The sequence below is a fragment of the Orbicella faveolata genome, unplaced genomic scaffold, assembly GCF_042242905.1.
Source record: "Orbicella faveolata isolate gen_17 unplaced genomic scaffold, um_ofav_v1 contig_12, whole genome shotgun sequence".
Taxonomy (NCBI): domain Eukaryota; kingdom Metazoa; phylum Cnidaria; class Anthozoa; order Scleractinia; family Merulinidae; genus Orbicella; species Orbicella faveolata.
Window position 1 is genome coordinate 21,732,311 of NW_028301539.1, and position 24,005 is coordinate 21,756,315.

General features: G+C 38.9%; 3 protein-coding genes across 5 annotated transcripts; 1 reads left to right on the forward strand and 2 right to left on the reverse strand.

Moving 5' to 3' along the window:
- Window positions 1-1,230: 1,230 nt before the first annotated feature.
- LOC149117178 (flavin reductase (NADPH)-like) lies at window positions 1,231-8,856 on the reverse strand. The gene is made up of 4 exons (XM_020745267.2): window positions 8,595-8,856; window positions 7,835-8,008; window positions 6,347-6,540; window positions 1,231-5,370 (listed from the first exon to the last, which is right to left on the reverse strand). The coding sequence occupies exons 1-4, from the start codon at window positions 8,810-8,812 to the stop codon at window positions 5,216-5,218; spliced, it is 741 nt and encodes a 246-aa protein (XP_020600926.2). The 5' UTR covers window positions 8,813-8,856; the 3' UTR covers window positions 1,231-5,215.
- Window positions 8,184-23,458, forward strand: LOC110040083 (flavin reductase (NADPH)-like). 3 transcript variants are annotated; one of them, XM_089282836.1, is made up of 5 exons: window positions 8,184-8,317; window positions 11,655-11,816; window positions 20,502-20,663; window positions 21,012-21,202; window positions 22,054-23,458. In XM_089282836.1, exons 2-5 carry the CDS (start codon window positions 11,737-11,739, stop codon window positions 22,206-22,208), a joined length of 588 nt encoding a protein of 195 aa, XP_089138962.1. In that variant the 5' UTR covers window positions 8,184-8,317; window positions 11,655-11,736; the 3' UTR covers window positions 22,209-23,458. The 3 variants fall into 3 exon arrangements, with proteins under 3 accessions (XP_089138962.1, XP_020600931.1, XP_020600930.1); XM_020745272.2 differs by lacking the exons at window positions 8,184-8,317; window positions 11,655-11,816 and adding an exon at window positions 19,000-19,435; XM_020745271.2 differs by lacking the exons at window positions 8,184-8,317; window positions 11,655-11,816 and adding an exon at window positions 19,910-20,082.
- On the reverse strand, window positions 14,375-19,889 carry LOC110040081 (flavin reductase (NADPH)-like). The gene is made up of 4 exons (XM_020745268.2): window positions 19,725-19,889; window positions 18,697-18,870; window positions 15,835-16,028; window positions 14,375-15,194 (listed from the first exon to the last, which is right to left on the reverse strand). The coding sequence occupies exons 1-4, from the start codon at window positions 19,862-19,864 to the stop codon at window positions 15,040-15,042; spliced, it is 663 nt and encodes a 220-aa protein (XP_020600927.2). The 5' UTR covers window positions 19,865-19,889; the 3' UTR covers window positions 14,375-15,039.
- Window positions 23,459-24,005: the final 547 nt, after the last annotated feature.

Sequence of the window (24,005 nt, forward strand, 5' to 3'; positions counted from 1 at the left end):
GTCACGGCCATGGCGTAACAGCCGAGAAAACAGATAAATCGTTTTAAACGCTTCGAAACCGTGTACTTTTTTATGCGGTTTCGAAAGGATGTAACCGTGTCGATTTGAAACGGCGTCTGTGTAAACGCAGCCTGAATATGCATTATCCAGTTAGGGGAAGGGATGGTGGTTAGGACGGACTAATAAGGTTTACGGTGGCTTAAAACAGATTTCCAGCACTTTCCAAGATTTTGTTATTTTATTTGTTATTTTATTTGTTATTTTATTTTATTAGCTTTGCTTTTATGGTACAAAAACAAAAACAAAAACAAAAACAAAACAAAAAAAAGAAAAAAAAAAACCATTACAATCAATATGTAGAGGTTTGGCAGGGACATCGCAACAGCTCAGTAACCAATTACTGCGGGCCCAGAAATAAACTATATGTAAAAAGAAAGAAAGAAAAACCACATTACATGCAACACATTATTGGTACTTCTAGAAATCGTGTGGAATTCAAACAGATGGTTTTAAACATTCGAGGATTGTCGGGATTGTAGTTCACTCTGACAGCACGAGAGTAGTAGTCATAGAGAAGAGATTTGAAACTAGTAAGAGTAGCATTAGCTAAGTCCATTCTGCCGGTGAGTAAGTTCCAGGTTCTGGTTGTTCTAATAAAAAAAAGATTTTGTTGGGTCATGATAACTACTTTATCAGTAGATGCTACAATCATCGTATCTAAAAACTGCCTAATCATTGGTAAACACGTTCTTACCATTTTTGTGATACAATAGGTTACCATAGCAACCTTATAGCCCGCTTAAAAATACCCTGTGACGGGCAGTCGCACTTAAAAAGCTCTAAGTGTCACAAACCGTCTATGAGCCTTACGATCTGCAACGCTCTTCCGGATCGCTACGCACTTCTTAATAATAGTTTGGATATGATCGGTTCGCTCGATTCCCAAAATTTGTGATAAGTAACGGACTGCCCGTCATTCAGTGAGAGTCGATCTACAATAAGAACTATAAAAGCTGAACTGAGCTGAACTATAAAACTCTTCTGGATCACTTGGCAGTCATTAATTGACCTAAGATAGTTTGAATTGGATGGTTTCCTTCGAAAAAAAAATATAAAACTGCTGGTCATTTATTGATTTGAAAACCTTGACCGGCTTCTGGGTATTTATTTAGCCATAGCGTTTGGCTTTTTGTCAAACCCGGAAAAGCCCCCAAGAAACATTTCTACTAATTTTTACCCCAAAAAAGGTCCAAGTAGCAAATTTAATGCATTATTAGCTTGCGTAGCAAGCGCTCCCATGCGAAGAGCTTTTCCGCATTCTGGCCGCGCGTGAATTGGAGCGAGAGCAAAAAATCGACGAAGCAGGGAGTGGTGAGGCGAGGGAGGGAACGCATGCCCGCAAACCCCTCGATTTTGAAAAACGCTCCCTGTTTTCACGGGTGAGTTAATTTATTGATTGACAACTTGACACCGAGCGCTTAAATTATATTTTTAATTCTCGCTCCAATTTACGTGCGGTCAGAATGCGGAAAAGCTCTTTACACGGGAACGACTAATGCATTATTGAAAGACCATGATAACCAATACCATAAGAAGCAGATTAGTTCTTTGATTGACCGACTGATTGATTGACTGATCAATCGATAACTAGCGTAACAGTTGAACGTACGTGAAGCTAATGGACCACTTCGACGATGCCACGCTTTTCAGATTTTTTTCGTTCAGGCCAAAAAATAAGCCTCACCGCTCGATATATCTCCTGAATGTGGTAAATTTGCGAAGTTTCACAAGAATCCGTTGCAAACTCGTGGACGTATGGCACCCCAAACTTGGCAATTTTTACAAAGAAATGTGTACACAAGTGCTCGTTATAAAAATTGGCAAGTTTTGGGTCCAATTTTTCCATGTGTCTGCGACGTATTCTTACAAAACTTTGCGTATTTGCTAAATTCGGTCTGGTAAATCGATCCATGGAGGTGGGGTTTTTTACGTGAAAAGTACGAAAAATTGTCTATATTTCGTGACTTCGAAAATAAAGTGAAAATAAAACGATAATAGCCCTTTTGACGGTTAACTCTGCTCATTTGCATTACATTATAACCCAGCATGTACGTATGTGAGGTAATTTTGTAGTTTCTGCCCGAAATTCCTTCCTATCCAAGTTGGCTTACATTGCAATGCAAATGAAAACGTCGGCCGTGACAGGGGTTATTGCCAGCTCCCGTTTCTCGACGAACCCGATAAGATAATAAAAACCACTATTTTAAGTGTCAGTACGTTCCAGTTTCAGTTTCATCAGCACTAATTGGAAACTAATATGATTCGTTCAACTGAAATAACAATTGCGTTATTCTGCTGTTGGTAATTACCACCACTCAAATGCATCTGTTTAGAGACGGCATTATTCCCAAACGCGACCGAAGATGTCCTTCGAATGTCTTGTTGTTGAACAAGAGAACGTGATATCGAGGTCGTGATCTTTTGATCTCAAGATGAAAACAGATCATGCAAATTAATTGACTTTCCTGACTCCCAGAAAAATAAGTTTAGGACTGGCTATCTTTCTCAATGTAAATCCTCATCGCTTGGTCATGGCACGATACAGAAATCTTTCGTAGAAAGCTGACGCTTTGAAGGAAACACTTATGCTGCTCGTTGACATCCTTGTCACCCTTGTTTTGAGTATTGAAACCTTTCAGTTTGCTTTCAGCTGTTGCTTGCGTGAGTCGTCCCACGAAGGCTTTGCTAACAGGAACGGCGGCCATTCACTTCCTTTAAAAATAACTGCTTATGGGGCAAAATCAGTGTTGAGGTGTGGAGAAATCTGTGTTTAAGTCTCGAGTTCTTGTTTCACTTCTTCGAGATTCGCGCGATTTTGTTTTTCGGCTTTGTCTTTTTTCCAGTTGCGAGATTAATGTGAAACTGTAACCTGCATCTGCCAGTTTAGATCACGGGAAAAAACGCTTGAAATTGTGGCGAATTTCAACCAGTCTGACCAAACGGGCTCTTGGAATAAAAAGAGAAGAGGAAAAACAATTCCGCTCAAGTCACCACAAGATTAGGAGGAGCTTGTGTTCTTGGTATGAGCTGTTGGAGCTTAGAAGACAGGACACGACGAGTCCAAAGATCCCCCCAAAAAATATTAATGTAAACGTGTCCTGTTGTGTTTTTCACACATTAAATTTTTTTCTGCCCTTCACAATTTTGTTTTCAGATCAGATAAACCAACAATGCGTTTGCGTGCATTGTGAAATGTTTATTCATTCAAATGATATCAGTTTCATGGCGTGACCGTGGAAACGATTTTTCCGATTAACGTGATGTGAGGTACATCAGATAAAAAGCTATTCATAAGCCAGTATGGTTTTATTATTGTATCGTTTTCGATCTTAATCTCGTTTTCGTTCTCGAACTACCATTTCAAAACATCAGTGATCGGGGTCTTGTTTTTCAAACACAAATCGAGTGAGAAGAATCAGAACCGAAGGAAATTTAGGTTTCGTGCATTTCTGTTGACAGGTCTCAACCGAAACGTGACGTAATTGTGAAATGGAAAGAGAGTTGTTGATCTTTCCCTGCTGAAAGTGGAGATCAGTGCAGTCACGTCCGTTGTCCTAATCCCAGAAATTTATGATCCAATAACGAATAGCACCACGAAAGAGTTTAAACAGCAGAGTCTGCCGTTACTACTGAGCGAGAACCGTAGTCACTGTCTTCGCTCTCTATATAGACACGTGAACGTTGAAGCCGAAAAAAGATGATTTTTCTTTCAAGTTTGTCGTTGGTAGTCCAACTGCAGTTCTTAGTTAACTTTCAGTTTGTTATAATATGTATAGTATTTCTCGTTTATTTTTAATTTGGTATTACTTCGGTAATGTTTTTTCGACCTTACAAAACTACAGCAAATTGCTTCACTTTGAAAGTACTGTTTTATAATCATGACGTCATTGTCATTGCTATAGAGACATTCTGATTCCTTTATAAGAAATTTGCATAATAAATGGAGTTGAATAACATAAACACTTTCGCACGAATGGAGTCTGGTTGCACGTTTAGACTAGGTTTGAAACGTCTAATGAATCTCGTGCACTAAGATTGATGGTATAGTGCACAGGATATTACTAGACGTTTAAAACCTAGTCTGATTAAAAGGGGCTATTTTTCTAATTATTTATGCTTATATAGTTGACTTCGTCTTCTTAAATACATGACTCGCTGGTTATTTCCATAATCACCTTGACAGTGGCGTCATGATGACACCGAAACAAGTGTTTTTTTAACGTTTGTTTTCGCTTGCTAGTTTTGTTGCTGTTGTTGTTTTTTCCCTTTATTGGATAATTAAAATCAGAAACTTTACAACTACCCCAACCATTTGTAACAACTTTACTACCTTTCCCGGCTGAACCTTTAGCCCACTGCATCTCACGTGGTGAAGTCTTACCGTGATGTGAAGAATTGGACAGGGCAATTGCACGGGCAATTAACCACCTAGATGGTAAGCGCCAGTAAATTTATTGGAAGAGCTGCACTCACCCTAATCAGTTAACGTAGCTATAATTCATTTACTGATCGTTCAGTACCTGAGATCCCTAAAATCCGTAGATATACTCAATTTATTGAAACATCACTCTTGCTCATATTGAATACAAACTCAAGTATACGAGCGTGCATTCTACGAAAGAGCATTTGTTTCAGCTGTGTTTCATTTTGATTGTAGCTTTCTAATATACAATATTTCCTTTGTGCCATGTCATTCAAAGACCATCGCCCAAGTCTGGTTTACAATGGTCTCGTCCTTCAGCGACACAAATGTAATGTAACACTATGTTTTAGCTTACAGTAATCTATGATACATACAAGCAGACATATACATGTAGCCGAAACTGAAAACAAAGGCACTGACAAACAAAATTCGGGGCTTATGAATTTCCCTAGCGTCGACATTATGACATCACATGCGACAACAGCTTTTTGTTCTCTCAAAGTGGCAACGCGTGGGAACCCAATTCTTTCAAGGCATGCAAACTTTCATTTTCGGCCGTATATCTGACAATTTCACGAGAAAATGTTCAAGCAGTGTACTCTTTCACAAATATAATTTTGCTTTCTATCTTTTAATCCTGCGTTTCACCTTTGTATGGGACTCACACTGAGTTTTCCTTATGAAAGTGTTAAATAATCACTTAGCAACGCGTCTCATCAGTCAAATCCCGTGTCAAGACTTCCTGCCGATGGCCACACACTTTCTATCCCATTCATGAGTGTCTAGTGATGATAAAATGAAGTCTGCGACATCAGCTCTTGGTATGAACATTGGAGCGCCAGGTACAAACTGCCCTTCTATCACTTTATAGTCGCTCTTGGCTGGATCTGGAAAATACCAAAGTTAAAGTGTCTCTTGACAGGAACGAACTGCAATTTTGGCACCCCTCAGTTTCGTATAAAGCAAGTCCGGTTAAGCCATGGTAAATATATAAAATACATTGTTCGTGGCTAGTCTTACGCAGCTCGTTTCGTCCCGACCAAGGGACTCATCAGAGACCTTTCTGCGTGGCAAACTCGTTGGGCATCGCGCCCAAAGTCCCGTTCGCTAACAAAATGATGACAGCAATCTCGCCTTATATCGCATAAGAATTCCCGACCGCACAAATTCACGATATAAGGCGAGATTGCCAAGCAGAAAGGTCTCTGATGAGTCCCTTGGCCGGGACGAAACGAGCTGCGTAAGACTAGCCACGAACAATGTATTATCACAAGTAACTGTCAACTTTATTGTCAAATATATATAAATATTGGATAAAAACGTTATTTAAGACTCAAACCATGAAGCCAGGGAGAAACCCATACTTGTAAGGGGACACAGACTAATACGTATTTTGGCGAGACCAAACAAGACTGTGTTTGCCGTACCCAAATTTGGTATAATACGAGCGCGACTCAATGCCTCCCTAGTCAGAGTCACGCCAGTCAGAGTGTGACTGGCGTGACAGGATTCCAGAAGGTTAAAAAAGGTAAAGTCTGCATATGAGCCAAGTGGCCCATCAGACCGGAGCTTATCCCGGTTTATGTAGCTTGAAGCGACTAGGAATATTCCTACTCCGCCTGGATGGGATGCTAGTCCATCACAGGGTTACCCCCAGTATTAAATTCGTCAGTATCTATTCGTAAACCTGGGTGAAGAGAGACCACTGTGAGAGTTAAGTATCTTGCCAAAGAACAAAACACAAAATGTCTCCGGTCAGGGCTTGAACCCGGACCGCTGCGCACTAACCATGAGGCACTTCGCCTCCACTTTACAGTGGAAGGGCTTCACATTTACGTTACCATGCTCAAGGTAACAACTCACCGTTGCTCAATATCGGAGGCCGCACGACAGTGTAGCAGAGGTTAGACTCCATCAATAAGTTTTCCATCAGTGCCATATTGTGAATGAACCCGGCCATCAACAATGGCTTCAAAAACCATTCGATAAGTTTCGGACATCCAGGTTCCTTCTGAGTACTCCATGATGTTACACATACTAATCTGTTTAGGTTTGTCCTGAATGATGCAACGGTACATGATCTCAGTCAACCAGCAAGGCAATGGACGGATTCGGCTAACGTGTTTACATCCTTGTTGTTTCTTAATTCAGACCACGTGATGATTCATTTGGGAGGTTACAATTTGTGCAATTTGCAACACGCAGCATGATTGCATATGAGTATGTACAAACAGAACAATTTTAACCTCCCAAATGAATCGTCACATGATCTGAATAGGGTGGCAACAAGAATGTAAACAGGTTAGCCTAATCATTCTATGACGCGTATCTTACTAAACTAGCTAAGGCTTACAAACCAAGCGCGATGCCACCAATGGGAAAGTATCGAGAACCGAGCGCATCGAGTGTCGTACACAAAAGACTTAGGGCCTTTGTTCTACGGTCCCGAGTAAGCTTGGTTGATAACGGATTTATTACATGACTGACAATGTTTGAAAATATCCCACAATCAGGGACTAAAGACACCGTAAACTTCAAGCGTGTTTTGATTCAAAACCGACGTAGCGTACTCGGGCGTTTCGTAAAAAAGAAGGCAAAGAACCTTTGAAGAAGAAATGAAATATTTTTTGCCAGGAGAGTCGTTTTAAGGACAATTCGGGGCATAACCCGATCCAATACTTGGAAATATATGTATTGAGCCGACATTAAACAATATGATTAGTTGATCTTAGTTATTGGCCTTCTGATCTAAATTTGTCGTGTACCAAAGAAGTTTAATGGTGACAAAGATAAAAACCCTTAAGAGGTACTGTACTGGATCAGCAGGGGATTCCTCCTGTGTCAAGTGACTCTCTATCTCCTGTTTAGGATTTCGGTCACATGGAAACTACTGAAGTTCCGTATTGATCGTATCGATATATGATTAAAGCCTTCATGTGTAACAATCGGCTATATTGCTACTTGATTTATTAAATGTGTCGCTGTTAAAAGAATGGAGGTGTATTACAGTCATCGACTTTTCTTTCGGTTTTGAAAGGATGTCAAGAAATTAAAACTGGAGCGAAATTTTGAATCATTTACTCTTTTTTATTTTATTTTCTTTTCCAGTGAAATATTTTTTTTGTTTCCACCATATTTTTCTTTTCTCTTGTTTGTATTTCAACATAATGAAGCAAGCTTATATCAAACTCCAGTCGGCCATACTTAGATGTTTCCGCGGGAACAATGTACTTTTAAAATTGTCAAAAACGAAACTGAAGGCGAAAATTTCAAGTAACAAAGGAACACATTTCACACCACAGCCCTATGTCTAATGGTATTTTAGAAAAAGAAACAAATAAATAAACTTACTTTTTCATAGCTGATGATATTGCTTTCATTGACTCAGAGTACAGTGTAGTGTGCTTGAAGACGCTTGTGCCATGCACTCCAAGACAAGATAACACGGCATCTTTACCTTCCAGGATAGGAACCAGTGATTCTGCATTGAATACATCCCCTTTAATGACTTCAAGCTTTTCATGCCTGTTATAACAAAATGCATCAGGAAAATTCAGAGCGAGACATTTTTTGAGCGTTTGAGTGTAGAGTTCTCAAATGTTCAAACGCCAAAGGTTACGTGTTATACGATTGCCTCCAAAATTAACGTGACCTATTATTTTCGTGGTTGCGTGACACAGTACAAAAAACTCGCTCAAAGACTCTGAATATGTAACAATTTACTTAAAACCCAAGGACCTGTAAGAAGAGGAACGTTTGCACTGTGGCTTGTGCGGTACCAGCACGGCAGTCGAGAATTTTCATAGAATTTATAGGTAGTTCTCTACTCTTCCCGTAAGTATTATATGCTTTTGTTTGTATAGATGCGCTAATTTATTCTATGAGCAATGTTGATTGCTTAGACTGAATACTGGGCGAACAACTCATTTCGCGATACAGAAATGTCACAGAAGCTCGTTCAAATATCGACTAATACGAGACTTCAAGTAGAAAGAATGTTCGCCAACGAATGACAATTTCTGAACTAATGAAAAGGTGTCAAAAAACCTCCCATATTTCACAGTTCGAGTCACGAAATCTGAAAGCAGTGATGGAAGATATAATGACCTACTTCAAGTCGAATTTCTCGGGACTTCTAACGATAGCGCAAACCACATGACCCTTGGCCAAAGCCTGTTGTACCACAAGACGACCCATTGGTCCTGATGCGCCAAAAACTGCCAACTTAGGAAATAGCAATTCAACCGCCATGGCTATAAATGACCCGGTGTTATGAGGGATGTATACTTCATGTAAGAACAACCCATGTATGTTGTCTAAATCAAACATGGCGACTGCAGAGTTACTGTTTCCTAAGCTCGCAGTATTAAGCGCCACAGGACGGACTGGACTTCCCCTGGTTCAAAAGGCTTTGGCAAAAGGTCATTCCGTCGCAGCTGTTGTAAGGAATACAGAAAAATTCCAGCTCGAGTAAAGACACACCAATTTAACTGTTTGTAAGTTGAAATTAATTGAGCCCTAGGAAAACAACCGAAATAATGCGGTGTTGACAAAATCAGGATCGGACCGGATCACGGATCGGACTGGATCACGGATCGGATCACGGACCGGACCACGGATCGGATCACGGATCGGATCACGGATCGGATCACGGATCGGATCAAGGAAAAAAATTCAAAATTCAAAATTTTGTTATGCAAATTACACTAGAGTGACTACTCTGAGCAGAACGTTTAATTTAATTCAGGTGTGATATTCCTTTATTCTTTTATAATATCAAGCCAATGGGGAGCTGGTCACAGATGAATTTTTTTCAGGCTGTTGGGTTTTGATTGCGATGATCAATCATGTCTTCATATCTTTCTCTGCAGTTCAACTATATTATATTTCGTATATTCACTTGCACTCTTCACCATCTACGGGTATATTACGAACTCACAATGTGACCAACTCCCAGATGGCTTGATAGCTCAGTTGGTAGAGCACTACACCGGTATCGCAGAGGTCATGAGTTCGAGTCCCGTTCAGGCCTGAATTTTTTTTTCAGGCTTTAATTTCACGACTGCTTCAGTTGTGCGTATAATTGCGATGGTCAATCATGCCTTCATATCTTTCTCCGCAGTTCAGATAAATGATATTTCGTATATTCACTTGCATCAAAGGTAAACTGTCATAAAACGAGTCAGCATGGTAATAATAGGACGAACGTATGAATCGAAACACAAAACCTAAAAACACTAAAAAAATTAAACACCTGATGATTTCAAGCAATTCCCATTTTTGAGACAAGTCTATACTTTTACCAGGTGTGAGTTTGGAATACGATATTTCGCACTGGAATAAGACGAAACAAACCATTTGTATTTCAAGGAAATATAGCTGTTTTACAAAAAATTATAGGAATAACATCGATAGTGTGAACGATAACGCAACCCGAGAATACACAACATTTTAGGAGTTACGTCACGATTTTTAGAGTCATTTTTAGGGTCGTAAAGAGTTGCCTTTAAATAGAATAAAACCTTAAAATGATCGTGTTCTAGGATAGAAAACACTTAAGAGGCAAGAACAAATCAAAACGGAATGAGGATTGTTAAGGATGGCAAAGATTAACGAGGACTGCAAATGATGAACCCGAAAAACTAGGCTAGTTTTTTCAAGACGCGCAAATCGTGACGTAACTCCTTTAAAGCAAGCTATGTCCATAAGTTTTCGTATATAAGTTTTCTCATTAACTGTAACGCCAACTGTAACGCTCACATCTGACACGAAAATGTAGCCGAGAATTAGCTACTGATACGAACAACAATTTCAAAAACGAGAATGGGAGGTTCACGCAAGCTTCGAGCCAACCAACGTTCAAATATAACTACATCCGCCTGTTCATTACAATTTAAATTCGTCGTAAATTAAGCGATTATGTGGCTTTTTAAATGACCTCTTGTCATTCTCTGTAATTAACATGTCATTGCGTCAAATTCGGGATTCTTATTTCCATTTAACATATTTTAGTCTTGCACTTTTATTTTTTATTTATTATTATCTTTTAAACGATTTGATTTTTTGGGGGATTTTTTTTTCTTTAAAACTTTTTTTTTTCTGTGATCCGATCCGTGATCCGATCCGTGATCCGGGCCGGTCCGATCCAGGAACGTAACGCCGGAAATAATGCAAACTCCCCTAAGATCTGTGAGAATTAGCAGTTAAGGTAATTCCTCTAAAATAAAAGTGACAATAGATTTTTGTTCAAACTTTGTCCACTGAATATTTGCATATGATAACTTCAATTTTGATATAAAAAAGGGGGGTGCCCATGCTCATTAAGGAGCAGTGAGGCATTGAAAATGCCCCATTTTTGCATTATTTAATGCTTATTATAAGAACGCATTCCCAGTAATTGTAACATCTTTGTAAGCCCGGACTCATAAGAACACGCATTAAACTACAGTCAATGCATTGTGTCGGACCACAAATAAACGTTTAAGTTTGATTCAGACAGAAAGCTAAATCCTTGATTAAAAATTTGAACCAAATTTCTTGACGTGGTTACCGACTGCAAAATAGAAAAGACCACAGTGTATGTGCTGTTTTTCTTATTTATTCAATTTTCAGCAATAGAAATTAGATCAGTCTTTTCTCACGCAAAGCTTATGATTAGTTGATTACAACGACTGGAAAAAAAATTGGGGTGCCCATGCTCGTTGGTGAGCTAGAGCCATTTTTCAACTGACAGAGCTCAATATCAAGGCAAATCCGTCATGTTTTCAATATTTGCGTGCACAAGCGCGTGCTAATGACGCCATAAATTATGCGCAGTAAGGATGCGCAATGCAAATGTGAGGAATGACCTTAAATATAATGACCTAAGAGTACTTAACTTAAATTGTTTTTGGTGAGCAAATATGCCAGCTTATCTATGCGTATTGTTACACCATTGTTGTGATTATAAGCCTGGACAAAATTCAATACAATTAAGACCAATCAGATTCAAAATGCACGTTATTTGCCACGGCCAATCAATATTAAATAAACACATTACTTTGGCTAGAAATTATTAATATTTGTTTCTGCTAAGAAATACAATAAGTTATCATGTCTATAAGTAGTCCTGTGACATTAGATGCACAGCAACACCACTCAATCATTCTGAGAAGACTCCTGGCTTTTGCAGACATGAAAAGCTTGAAGTAGTTAAGGGAGATGTGTTTGATGCGCATTCAATAACTCCAGTTCTTGAGGGCAAGAATGCTGTGATGTCATGTCTGGGTTTTCAAGTAGGAGCAAAAACACTTTATTCCAAGTCAATAACATCCATAATAGCAGCAGCAGAAAGGTAACTATAAACTTGTATTTCATTTGAACATTTCATGTAAGATTCTCCTTAATAAAGTTAGCATCCATATAAGAACGTTGTGTCTAAGAACCTGTTATGATTGAAAATTGAAACTTGTTGGTGCCTTAAAATTGTGTTGCAGTACATTGAGCATAAAACCTGGGGTCAGTTCAATAAATAAATTACACTTATAGTTTTTACACGTGTAATTTTCACGTGTAAAGTCCTGCTTGTAAAAGATTCAATAAAAGTATTTCCTACACTGGAATTTACACGTGTATTGCGATTCAGGATACAAGTGTAAATTACAGTTGTAGTCTTACAATTGTAAAATCCGCTTGAATGCACATATATTTTTACAAACGCAAATTTTAATATCTTCCAAAAGGTGGATGAAGGCGTCCACAGGGAAACGAAACTTCCCTTAAATTTCGATGTCAAAAAGCTGTCTTCCTTAACAATTCCTAGCTTCGCCGATAATTTGACGTCTCAGGAGCTCGTCAAGTTCTTCTTCACTTGAAGACGACATGTTTTGACGCTCCAATATCTGTTTCACATGTCGTACTCAATGTTTACAAGTGACTTGCGACTTGTATTTTACACTTGTGATTTACAAGTTGGACTCTCGTAAAAGTTTTATTAAATTTGATTCTTACCATCTTTTGCATGTGTAGCGCTACACCTGTAATTAAAAGTCGGACAGTTGTAACCTGGACTTGTAACGATTTTTATGAAACTCGTTTTCGTCTGCGCTTGTAAATACAATGGTCCGATTTGTAGATTACAAGTGTAAACGTTTTACTAAATTAATCCCTGAAATAAATCAAAGAATTGATGAATTTTGGTTCAGCTGAATGCAATATTTCAAGATCTTTCTATTTTACAAATTTGATTCCAGAAGAGGGTAATATAAAACAGATTCATTTGTATAGTTGAAGCCGAAAGAAGTGGTTACTTTCCTTTCAAGTTTGTCGTTAGTAGTCCAACTAGTTCTCAGTTAACTTTTACTGAGTTTGTTATAATGTGTATAATATTTCCGGTTTATTTTTAGTTTGGTATTACTTCGTTAATGTTTTTTCGACCTTACAAAACTACAACAAATTGCTTCACTTTGAAAGTATTGTTTTATAATCATGACGTTATCGTCATTGCTATAGAGACGTTCTGAGTCCTTTATTAGACATTTGCATAATTAATGCAGTTGAATAGCATAAACACTTTCGCACGAATGGAATCTGGTTGCACGTTTAGGCTAGGTTTGAAACGTTAAATGAATAACATCTCGTTCACTAAGCTTGATGGTTTAGTGCGCAGGATATTGTTAGACGTTTAAAACCTAGTCTAATTAAAATTAAAGGTGCATTTTTCTAATTTTTTCTCCAAATATAGTTGACTTCGTTTTCTTAATGCATGACTCGTTGGTTATTTCCATAATCGCCTTAACAGTGGCGTCATGATGACATCGAAACAAGTGGTTTTTATCGTTTATTTTAGCTTGCAAATTTTGTTGTTGCTGTTTTTTCTTCTTTGGGGACTGTGCAATAATTACCTGGAGGGGTTAGGCGGGGGGGGGGGGGGGGGAGGCTGGGAAATGGGTGAAATATGCCCCAAAACTAAGTCATACCCCCCTCACATAATGATAATATTAAGGCTAACCCCTCGCCCCCTTGAAAAAAGTCTCCCCCATTGATTCCCTCATACCTAGTTAACTTGTTGGAGTTCTTCCTCCGCTATCATCACTTCAAATGACTCTTCGACGTATGCCGAAGAGTCATTTGAAGAGTCATCAGAATCACTGGACTCTGAGGTTGTGTCATCTTCGCATGAATTGGGAGATTCCTCATCTTTTACAGCATCTCTGACACTAAGGTTCCCGCGTGCGTGGGTGAGAATTCGATCAATCAACTCGGCCTTGCTTCCACTTATCTTAAGACCTTTTTGCTTTAGATACATTTTCAGCTGCTAGTTGGAAAGCGCTTTTACATGTTTTTCAATTGTCCAAGAAATAAGCGGAAGAATGTTCCTTTCTCTTACTCTTTTTTTGGCTTTTGCATCGAGGAACTCCAGGTGCTGTACATAACTTTTACAGGCAGTCTCGTCCACGTTGTACGGGGAACATACCTCTTGCAAAGACCTTTCTTCAGAAGAGGGCAATTTTCCGTCGTTGAACAATCTCTTGTAAATTTCACATCCACCCCTCCCCCTCTCTCTTGTTGTCATTTTCTTCTATGCCCCCTCTAATTTTTCAACCCCTTCCCCCTCCAGGTAATTATTGCACAGTCCCTTATTGGATAATTAAATCAGAAACTTTACAAATACCCCCAACGATTTGCCAAAACGTCACTCCCTTTCCCGGCTGAACCTTCAGTCCACTGCATTTCACGTGGTGAAATGTTTCCTAAAACCGTAATGTGAAGGATTGGACCAGGCAAATGCATGGGCAATTAACCCCCTAGATGCCAAGCGCCAGTAAATGTAATGGAAGAGCAACACTTCCCCTGTTCAATTAACGTAACTATATTTCATTTACTGACATTCAGTGCCTGAGATCCCCAAAATCCATAGATATACTCAATTTATTGAAACATCACTCTTGCTCATATTCAATGCATCCTCAAGTATTCGAGCGTGCATTCTACGAAAGGACATTTGTTTCAGCTGTGTTTAGTTTTGATTGTAGCTTTCTAATATACAATATTTCCTTCGTGCCTTGTAATTCAAAGGCCATCGCCCAAGTCTGGTTTACAATGGTCTCGTCCTTCAGCGACACAAATGTAATGTAAGACTATGTTTTACCGTACAGTAATCTATGATACATACAGACAGACATATAGCCCAAACTGAAAACAAAGGCACTGACAAACAAAATTCGGGGCTTATGAATTTCCCTGGCGTCGACATTATGACATCACATGCGACAACAGCTTTTTTGCTCTCTGGTAATATCGGCTATGTACCCAAAGCGCCAACGCGTGGGAACTCACTTAAAACTGCCGATTTTTGCCGGTATCCAATTCTTTCAATGCATGCAAACTTTCATTTTCGACCGTATATCTGACAATTTTACGAGAAAATGTTCAAACAATGTACTCTTTCACAAATATAATTTTGCTTTCTGTTTTTTAATCCTGCGTTTCACTTTTCTATGGGACTCACAAGGGGTTTTCCTTATAAAAGTGTTAAATAATCACTTAGCAACGCGTCTCATCAGTCAAATTCCGTGTCACGCCTTCTTGCCAATGGCCACACACTTTCTGTCCCAATCATGAGTGTCTAGTGACGATAGCATGAAGTCTGCGACATCAGCTCTTGGTATGAACATTGGAGCGCCAGGTACAAACTGCCCTTCCATCACTTTATAGTCGCTCTTGGCTGGATCTGGAAAATACCAAAGTTAAAGTGTCTCTTGACCGAAACGGAACTGCAATTTTGGCACCCGCTCAGTTTCGTATAAAGCGAGTCTGGTTAAGCCATGGTAAATATTTATTTACAAAAACTTTATTTAAGAGTCAAACCATATAGCCTGGAAGAAACCCATACTAATAAAGGGACACAGACTAAAACGCATTTTGGCGATACCAAACAAGACTGATATGTAAGTTTTTGCCGTATTCAACGCCTGCCAAGTCAGAGTGTGACTGGCGTCACAGGATTCCAGAAGGTTGAAAAAGGTAAAGTCTGCATACGAGCTAAGTGAGCTTAAGTGGCCCATCAGACCGGAGCTTATCTCGATTTATGTAGTATGAAGCGACTATGAATATTTCTACTCCCCCTGGATGGGATGCTAGTCCATCGCCGGGTTACCCCCTGCATTAAACTCGCCAGTATCCATTTGTAAACCTGGGTGAAGAGAGGCACTGTGAGAGTTAAGTGTCTTACCCAAGAACACAACACAATGTCTCCGGCCAGGGCTCGAACCCGGACCGCTGCGCACTAACCAAGAGGCACTTCGCCTCCACTTTACAGGGAAAGGGCTTTACATTTACGTCAGCATGCTCAAAATAACAATTCAACTCACCATTGCTCAATCCCGGAGGCCGCACGACAGTGTAGCAGAGTTTAGACTCCAGCAATAGGTTTTCCATCAGTGCCATATCGTGAATGAACCCGGCCATCAACAATGGCTTCAAAAACCATTCCATAAGTTTCGGACTTCCAGGTTCCTTCTGAGTACTCCACGATGTAACACATACTAATCTGTTTAGGTTTGTCCTGAATGATGCAACGGTACATGATCTCAGTCAACCAGCTATGCAATAGACTGATTCGGCCAACGTGTTTACATCCTTATTGCCACCTAATTCAGATCATGTGATGATTCATTTAGGAGGTTGCAATTTGCCACACGCAGCATGATTGCGTACGAGTATGTGCAAACAGAACAATTGTAACCTCCCAAATGAATCATCACATGGGTGGCAACAAGGATGTAAATACGTTAGCCTAATCTGTCTATGACGAGTATCTTACTAGACTAGTTAAGGATTATATAAACCAAGCACGATGCTAACAATGGGAGAGTATCGACCCGAGTGCATCGAGTGCCGTATACAAAAGACTTGGGACCGATATTCTCACAGTACGGTGCCGAGCAAGCTTGGTTGATAACGAATTTATTACACCTGACAATCTTTGAGAATGCCCCACGATCAGAGACTAAAGACACCGTACACTTCAAGCGTGGTTTGATTCAGAGCCGACATAGTGTATACTTGGGCGTTTCGTAAAAAAGAAGGCAAAGAACCTTAGAAGAAGAAATGAAATATTTCCTGTTAGGAGAGTTATTTGAAGGATAATTCGGAGCATAGCCCGATCCATTACTTGGAAATATATCTATTGAACCGACATTAAACAATATGACTGGTTGATCATTGGCCCTCTGATCTAAATTTGTCGGGTGGCAAAGAAGTTTAAAGGTGACCCGGATATTTTTCGACCAAAATAAAAACCCTGGATCAGTAGATGATTCCTCGTATGTCAAGGGACTCTCTCTCTCCTGTTTGGGATTTTGGTCACATGGAAACTACTTAAGTTCTGTATCAGTATATTATAATAAAGTTTCCATATAACGCGCGATCTGATTGGCTGAAACAGCGTGCTTTATCAGAGAACAGAGCACGGGTTGATGACGGTAAGTTGGCTTCCAAATTTTTGCTTCGGAATTTTGACAAATTTGACCCAAATTAAACATCCCCTGTGACTCAGACAAACGCACTGGAAGCGAGCTATTTTTCTGCAGTAAATATGGCTCACAGAGACCATTGTTAGCAACAGTAGTGTTAAAACTGTACTAAAATAACAAGTTTTGCTAGATTCCCGCCGACAAAACATGTACAGCTGTAGCGAAATACACAAATTCTCAACCTAAACAGTGCTTCGATAAAGACATTAATTTTGTTACGAAGGCAGAAATTATACTAAGAAGTAAAACAACGACAGAAAACAATTGAACTGTCTCTGTTTATGATGAGAAGCTTTATTTTTGTAAATTTACAATTAAAAATGCTCATTTGCTCAAACAACACTTACATGCAGTGTAGTAACGCTCGTTCTCCGGTCATCTCAGCGAAGCAAACCGACGAGTGGTCAGTGCAAAACTTGTTCTGATATTCTCTTCTGTGCTCGAAGTAGAACCAGTGGGAGCCGTTAAGTCTTTCTAACTTTTACGCTAGTTCGGGCAATCTTGCTGCATGCGGCTACAAGCCGTAAATAACTGTAGCTCCTTTAAATTCAACCCGGCATTTCGCACTTTCATCCACAAGCTTTGAGCTCCGCGTTTCGTAATTTCCACTGGAAAAGTGCTCGTTTTCATGGGCCACAATACGGCCGGATTCCTCTGGACTATAAACCTTTACCTGCCTTGAGATCCGTATTTAAAAATTAACTTAAAAGCGAACTTTGAAGGCATCGTTCTTCTCTCGAAAGCCGCTCAAACTTCTCGAAACTGAAAGCTTAGCTGAAGTCCAGTTTGTGATTGACAGCTGTCGCTTCGTTAGCCAATCAAATTATTTGAACAATTCTAACAAGGATTGTGATTGGCTTATTTTAGCGTGCTTTATCAGAGAACAGTACACGGCTGACGCCACTTTTGCTCGTTTGGAAAATAAAGCTTGGTTTGAAAATTCAGCCGAATGCGTGGGGAAATTATCTGATTCTTTATCATAAAACAAATAAAGAAGCCTCGACTGTGCTCTGTTCTGTTGTAAAGCACTTAGGAAGCGGTAGAGCACTCAAGAAGTAGGGAAAAACACTCGACTACGTCTCGTGCTTTCCCCTACACTTCTTTCGTGCTCTACCGCTTCCTGCGTGCTTTACAACAGAACAGAGCACAGTCGGGGCTTCTTTATCTGTTAATTAAAGCCTTTATGGATTCCAATCGGTTATGCTGCGACTTAAGTTAATAAATGTGTCGCTATTAGAAGAATGGAAGTATATTACAGTCATTCACCTTTATTTCAGTTGTGAAAGAATGTCAAGGAATGGAAAGAATGTAAAGAAATGGAAACTACTGAAGTTCTGTATCGGTATATTAAAGCCTTTATGGGTTCCAATCGGCTATGTTGCTACTTTATTTAATAAATGGTGTCGCTATTGGAAGAATGGGAGTATATTACAGTCATAAACTTTTATTTCAGTTGTGAAAGGATGTCATGAAATCCAAATTGAAACAAAATCTTGAATCATTTACTCATTATTTCTTTTCCTTTCCAATTAATATTTCTTTGTTTCCATCACGTTTAGCTTTTTTTTTTCTTTCTATTTCAACACAATGAAGCAAGCTTAGCAAACTGAAGGCAAAAATACGATGCAACTAAGGAACACAGCTCATACCACAGCCCTATGTTTAACGGTAACTTTGACTACAAAAAAGTAAACTTACTTTTCCATAGCTGATGCTATTGCTTTCATTGACTCGGAGTATAGTGTAGTGTGCTTGAAGACGCTTGTGCCATGCGCTCCAAGACAAGATAACACGGCATCTTTACCTTGCAGGATAGGAACCAGTGATTCTGCATTGAAAACATCCCCTTTAATGACTTCAAGCTTTTCATGCCTGTTATAACAAAATGCATAGGACAAATTCAGAGCGAGACATATTTTTTGAGAACGTTTGAGTGTGGAGTCCTCAAATATTCAAACGCCAAAGGTTACGGGTTGTTATACGATTTCTACAGACAGACAGACAGACATTTTATTTGCTATCAAATTAAAATTACAATTGTAACATGCCCGCGGATAGCTGAGCTAATCTAGGCGGGTCATGTTTGGACGAGTTATTAATATACAATTAGGTACAACTAAATACAACTGAAGGTAACAAGAGAACTAAAGAGACTAGAATTGACAACGATGACTAAAGACAACTAATAAACTAACGATATTACAAATAATAATTAACAACAGAGACTACAGATACACTAAAGCGAAATTATTGAGTATTAATGAATACCGCGACCTGTTGTTTTCGTGGTTGCGTGACATAGTTTGTTTAGATGCGCTAATTTATTCTATAAGCGCTGCTGATTGCTCAGACTGAGTACTGGGCGAACAACTCATTTCGCGATACAGGAAATGGCACACAAACTCTCATTTAAAGATCGACTAATACGATACGAAAGGTAAGATGAATGTTCGCCAGCGAATGACAAGTTCTGAACAAAGAAAAATATTATCTGCCTACGTTTGACTCGAATGAAAGCTATTTACATTTTAATTTTACATAATCTGGACACTCAGTCGCTGTTCGTAACAGAAATCTTCTGACTTTTGTCTAAGAAAATAAAATTAACTCCTTTTCATTGTCGTTTGCATTGTTAATACTGTTAACAAGGTGTTTAGAAAACCTCCCATATTTCACAGTTCGAGTCACGAAATCTGAAAGCAGTGATGGAAGATATAATGACCTACTTCAAGTCGAATTTCTCGGGACTTCTAACAATAGCGCAAACCACATGACCCTTGGCCAATGCCTGTTGTACCACAAGACGACCCATTGGTCCTGATGCGCCAAAAACTGCCAACTTAGGAAATAGCAATTCAACCGCCATGGCTATAAATGATTCAGTGTTGTGAGGGATGTATACTTCATGTAAGAACAACCCATGTATGTTGTTTAATCAAACATGGCGGCTGCAGAGTTGCTGTTTCCTAAGCTCGCAGTATTTGGCGCCACAGGACGGACTGGACTTCTTCTGGTTCAACAGGCTTTGGCAAAAGGTCATTCCGTCGCAGCTGTCGTGAGGAACCTAGAGAAATTCCAGCTTAAGTAAGGTCACACTAATTTAACAGTTTGTTAGCTGAAACTGATTGAGCTCTAGAAAAACAACCTAAGTAAATGCAAACTCCCCTAAGATCTGTGAGAATTAGCAGTTAAACATAGTGAGCTAAGAGTACTTAACTTAAATTGTTCTTGATGAACAATGTCCCACCTAGTCCATGCCTATTCTTACACCTTTGTTGTTTTTTTTTAAGCCAGGATAAAAATTTAATGCAACGAGGACTAATTATATTCAAAATGCAGGTCATTTGCCAGAAGCAGTCAATATTAAGTAAAGAAATAACTTTGATTAGAAATTGCTATTATTTGTTTCTGCTCAGAAATATGATTGGTTCTCATGTCTGTAAGTATGCCTGTGACATTAGATGCACAGTAACACCACTCAATCATTTTCATGACTTTTGCAGGCATGAAAATCTTGAGGTAGTTAAGGGAGATGTGTTTGATGCAGATTCAATAACTCCAATTCTTGAGGGTAAGAATGCTGTGGTGTCATGTCTAGGTTTTCAAGTAGGAGCAAAAACACTCTACTCCAAGTCAATAACATCCATAATAACAGCAGCAGAAAGGTAACTATAAAATTATATTTGATTTGAACATTTTATGTAAGATTCTCATTAGCAAAGTTAGCATCCATATAAGAACCTTGTGTCTAAGAACCTTTTATAATTGAAAATTGAAACATGTTCTTGGCTTAAAATTGTGTTGCAGTGTATTGAGCATAAAACCTGAAATAAATCAACGAACTGATGAATTGTGGTTGAACTGAATGCAATATTTCAATTCAAACATTCTCCTCATCTGAGATTTTATTTTACAAATTTGATTCCAGAAGAGGGTAAAACAGATTCATTTGTATTTTTAACTTTTTTGGCAACTGTTGAAGTCATTAACCATGGGTTTTTTGCCTCCACTAGGTCGAGCATTAAGAGATTAGTTGGTTTGTCTGGTGTTATTGCTCAGAAAGATCCCATAGATCCCGGGTGGATGGAATGGCTATTAAGAAAACTGGTACGATCCCGTCTGAATGACTTGATGGCGATGGAGAACATAGTAATGAACTCGAATCTTTGCTACACTTTGGTGAGGCTTCCATTTTTGACTCAAGGTACAGCCCAATTTACATCTGTTCAATTTTTCACCATGGTAATTAACAGTTATGTCACTTGCTTATATGTTTTGAATGGTTAGAACCAGTAAGATCTACTTGCATAGGTCTAGGTTTAAGACTTATTGAACAGGCAGACTGGGATTACATTTTTATTCCAAAAACTACAGCAGATATGTTCAAAAAACAGTTTGATCATTACAACAGGTACGTATACTACTGTTAGCCTGTTCCTAGCCATCTGTGGCGCTCTTTGGGCTCTTTGGGCTTGTCACGCAATCCTCCTCCTTCACGATCTTGTGGTAAAACAAATGGCACTTTCCTTTCCCTTTGTTCGTAAAGATCAGCTGAAGATCACCAGGATGTCAGTTACTTTAGAGCCAGTCAGCACCGGATCATTATGTAGTAAAAACGAATGTCTGCGTACAAGCGCGTCCTTCTTTTTCTTCACGAAAGACTCTACAGCTTCTTGTTAATAAGGATTTAAATCGACGGTTTTAATATCCACACACTATTTAAGGCCACGCTGCTATCCGTTAAAGTCTCGTACAAAATTTATCCGGGTCCAAAGCCCGTCGCCGTCCGATCACTGTCTTGATCGGGAGGTGCGTTGTGATTGGGTTACGTAGAAAGCCCTGAGTTTCAGCAGACCTTCGTGGGGGGAAGGAAGATTGCGTGACAAGCCCAAAGAGCCCACACTCAGACATGCGCCGAATCGTGAAAGTATCTCGACTTTTGGCATGCGGACCATGCGGTGCCTTGCACGCGCGTTTTCGTAATTTCCAATATAGTTTGATCTGTTTCAGAACCAGCTTGATCATAAAAGTTATAATTTTTTATTTATTTTTTAGGACCTTTAACTGATGATTATCTGGTGACTAATGGGCAGTCTGTGCCAAGGGGAGCCTTTTCAGTGTCGCGAGCTGATGTGGCTCACTTCATGTTGAAATCGTTACAGACCAATCAGTGGGACAACAAGGCTGTCAGGATTGCTACTAAAAAATAAGCAGTTATAACATTGGTTTTGGCACTAAGTTTAGTTTTATGTTGTGAAAGATGTCTCAGTTTAATATTAATCGCGATGAATGCATGCGACTTCATAAATGACATATCCTAAATGCAATAATAAACGTACTTTAGGCAATACTTTTAGAAGCTTATACATCTGCATTTTAAGAATAGCTAGGCAAATATTAATTTCGCAAGCAAGATGGAATGGACTTTATATTAGTTATGCATCTAATATACATGAAAAAATTACTTGATTCTGATTGACCGAGAGCAGTGCAGTTCAAGTGTAACACCAGTGCAAATTATACATCGTAATTCTAGATTATGATGGGCTGAAAGACAATACGAAATTTTTTTAAGCCAATGACATCACGTAAAATTATGACGAAAATTTGTGCGGAAACTTTGAAAAACGTTTTCTCAAATGAGAAAACATGGCTTCAAGAAAGATCTTCCGGCACTTCCTCCACGCGAATTTTTCATGTTTATATTATTAATAAGTAATCATACGGTTTTTCTCGTTCAATTTGGAATAAATTTTCACTTGTGAGTTTTTCAAAAAGCTGAAATTGCACTCGCCGAAGCGGCTCGTGCAATTTCAGTTTTTCGAAAAACTCACTCGTGCAAGTTAATTCCAAATTGAACTCGAAACCGTATGATTACCTATACTAATTGGATATAAATATTCGATGAAGGTTTTTTTTGGTTAAATTTGTAATGATTACAGTCTGCCAAGGTTTCAAAAACTGTTTGAAGCCTCGGCTTTAATCGATTTTGATGACTTGCATTACACCGACCTGGATTGTTTCTGATAAAAAATTGAATCTCTTTAGATGTAGTATTTATAATTGTTTGACGAAAAAGAAAATTGAATAACTTTTTTTTGGCCCTGTTAGGATAGCACTAAACAGTTAGATCAGTGCCCTAAAGTTATATAAACGAAAACAACGAAGACGTCAGTCCTGTAATACCTTCCTTTAGATAATACAAAATAAAAACAAAGGATCCCGGATAACTTTGGACAAATCTGTAAAACTTTGGAACTTACTTTGAAAATGAGAATATACTTGACTAGTTTGTATGAGTGTTGAAAGAAAAAAACGTAAGTTCGTGGCGTGAATTAGTTAAGAAGTTTAGCTCTCGCGAAATGAAGATAGATATATTGAACGAAAGCTTTGATCAACTCATATTGTTCACGTTTTATTAAAGCCTTGTAAATTAATAAAAAATAAATATGTGACATAATTTTGGTTTTATTGTGTTGTGAAAGAGGAAAACACAGACCTTTTTTAGCCTTTTTTGTTGGAGTTAGGCCCAAAAAATCGACAGCAGCAGAAGATGAATTCTTTTCACGTGGACCAACTTCCCGTACCAACTCACTATCACACCTTGTACCAACACAAGTTAGAATATCCACTACACAGAACGCATTTGGTCTTCTGGTCACCATACATAGTATTTACTGAGGAACAGGATTTTTTCTATCCAAGAAAACATAATATATAATGGGGTGGGGATTACAAGAGAGACAAGGAGAGGGAGGGGGGTTCCCAATATGCACTGCCGGGGAGGCTAGTCCTACCTTTCAGGGTGCTTGACAAATTCGCTCGTTAGTGATCAACTTTTACCTTTGCATGGCAGTTAGCTACTTCATTAGCTCAACTGAGTTTATTTTAGAATCCAAATAAACTTCCAACAAAACCAAGAAATACATGAAATCCTTGGAAATTAAACGCGAAGGAGTGTTGGAGGTGTTCGTAGTCGCCAGTGGTGTAAAACGGAGGCAAACCTT

Excerpts from the sequence above, each read along its gene's own strand:
- LOC110040083 (XM_020745271.2), top strand. The coding sequence starts at position 19,940 with ATGGCGGCTGCAGAGTTGCTGTTTCCTAAGCTCGCAGTATTTGGCGCC. Across the intron at positions 20,083-20,501 it reads CTAGAGAAATTCCAGCTTAA|GCATGAAAATCTTGAGGTAG; the intron begins GTAAGGTCACAC and ends TGACTTTTGCAG. Across the intron at positions 20,664-21,011 it reads ATAATAACAGCAGCAGAAAG|GTCGAGCATTAAGAGATTAG; the intron begins GTAACTATAAAA and ends TGCCTCCACTAG.
- LOC149117178 (XM_020745267.2), bottom strand. The coding sequence starts at position 8,812 with ATGTTTGATTTAGACAACATACATGGGTTGTTCTTACATGAAGTATAC. Across the intron at positions 6,541-7,834 it reads ATATCATCAGCTATGAAAAA|GACAAACCTAAACAGATTAG; the intron begins GTAAGTTTATTT and ends TGCATCATTCAG. Across the intron at positions 5,371-6,346 it reads GCCTCCGATATTGAGCAACG|ATCCAGCCAAGAGCGACTAT; the intron begins GTGAGTTGTTAC and ends GGTATTTTCCAG.
- LOC110040081 (XM_020745268.2), bottom strand. The coding sequence starts at position 19,864 with ATGGCGGTTGAATTGCTATTTCCTAAGTTGGCAGTTTTTGGCGCATCA. Across the intron at positions 16,029-18,696 it reads ATAGCATCAGCTATGGAAAA|GACAAACCTAAACAGATTAG; the intron begins GTAAGTTTACTT and ends TGCATCATTCAG. Across the intron at positions 15,195-15,834 it reads GCCTCCGGGATTGAGCAATG|ATCCAGCCAAGAGCGACTAT; the intron begins GTGAGTTGAATT and ends GGTATTTTCCAG.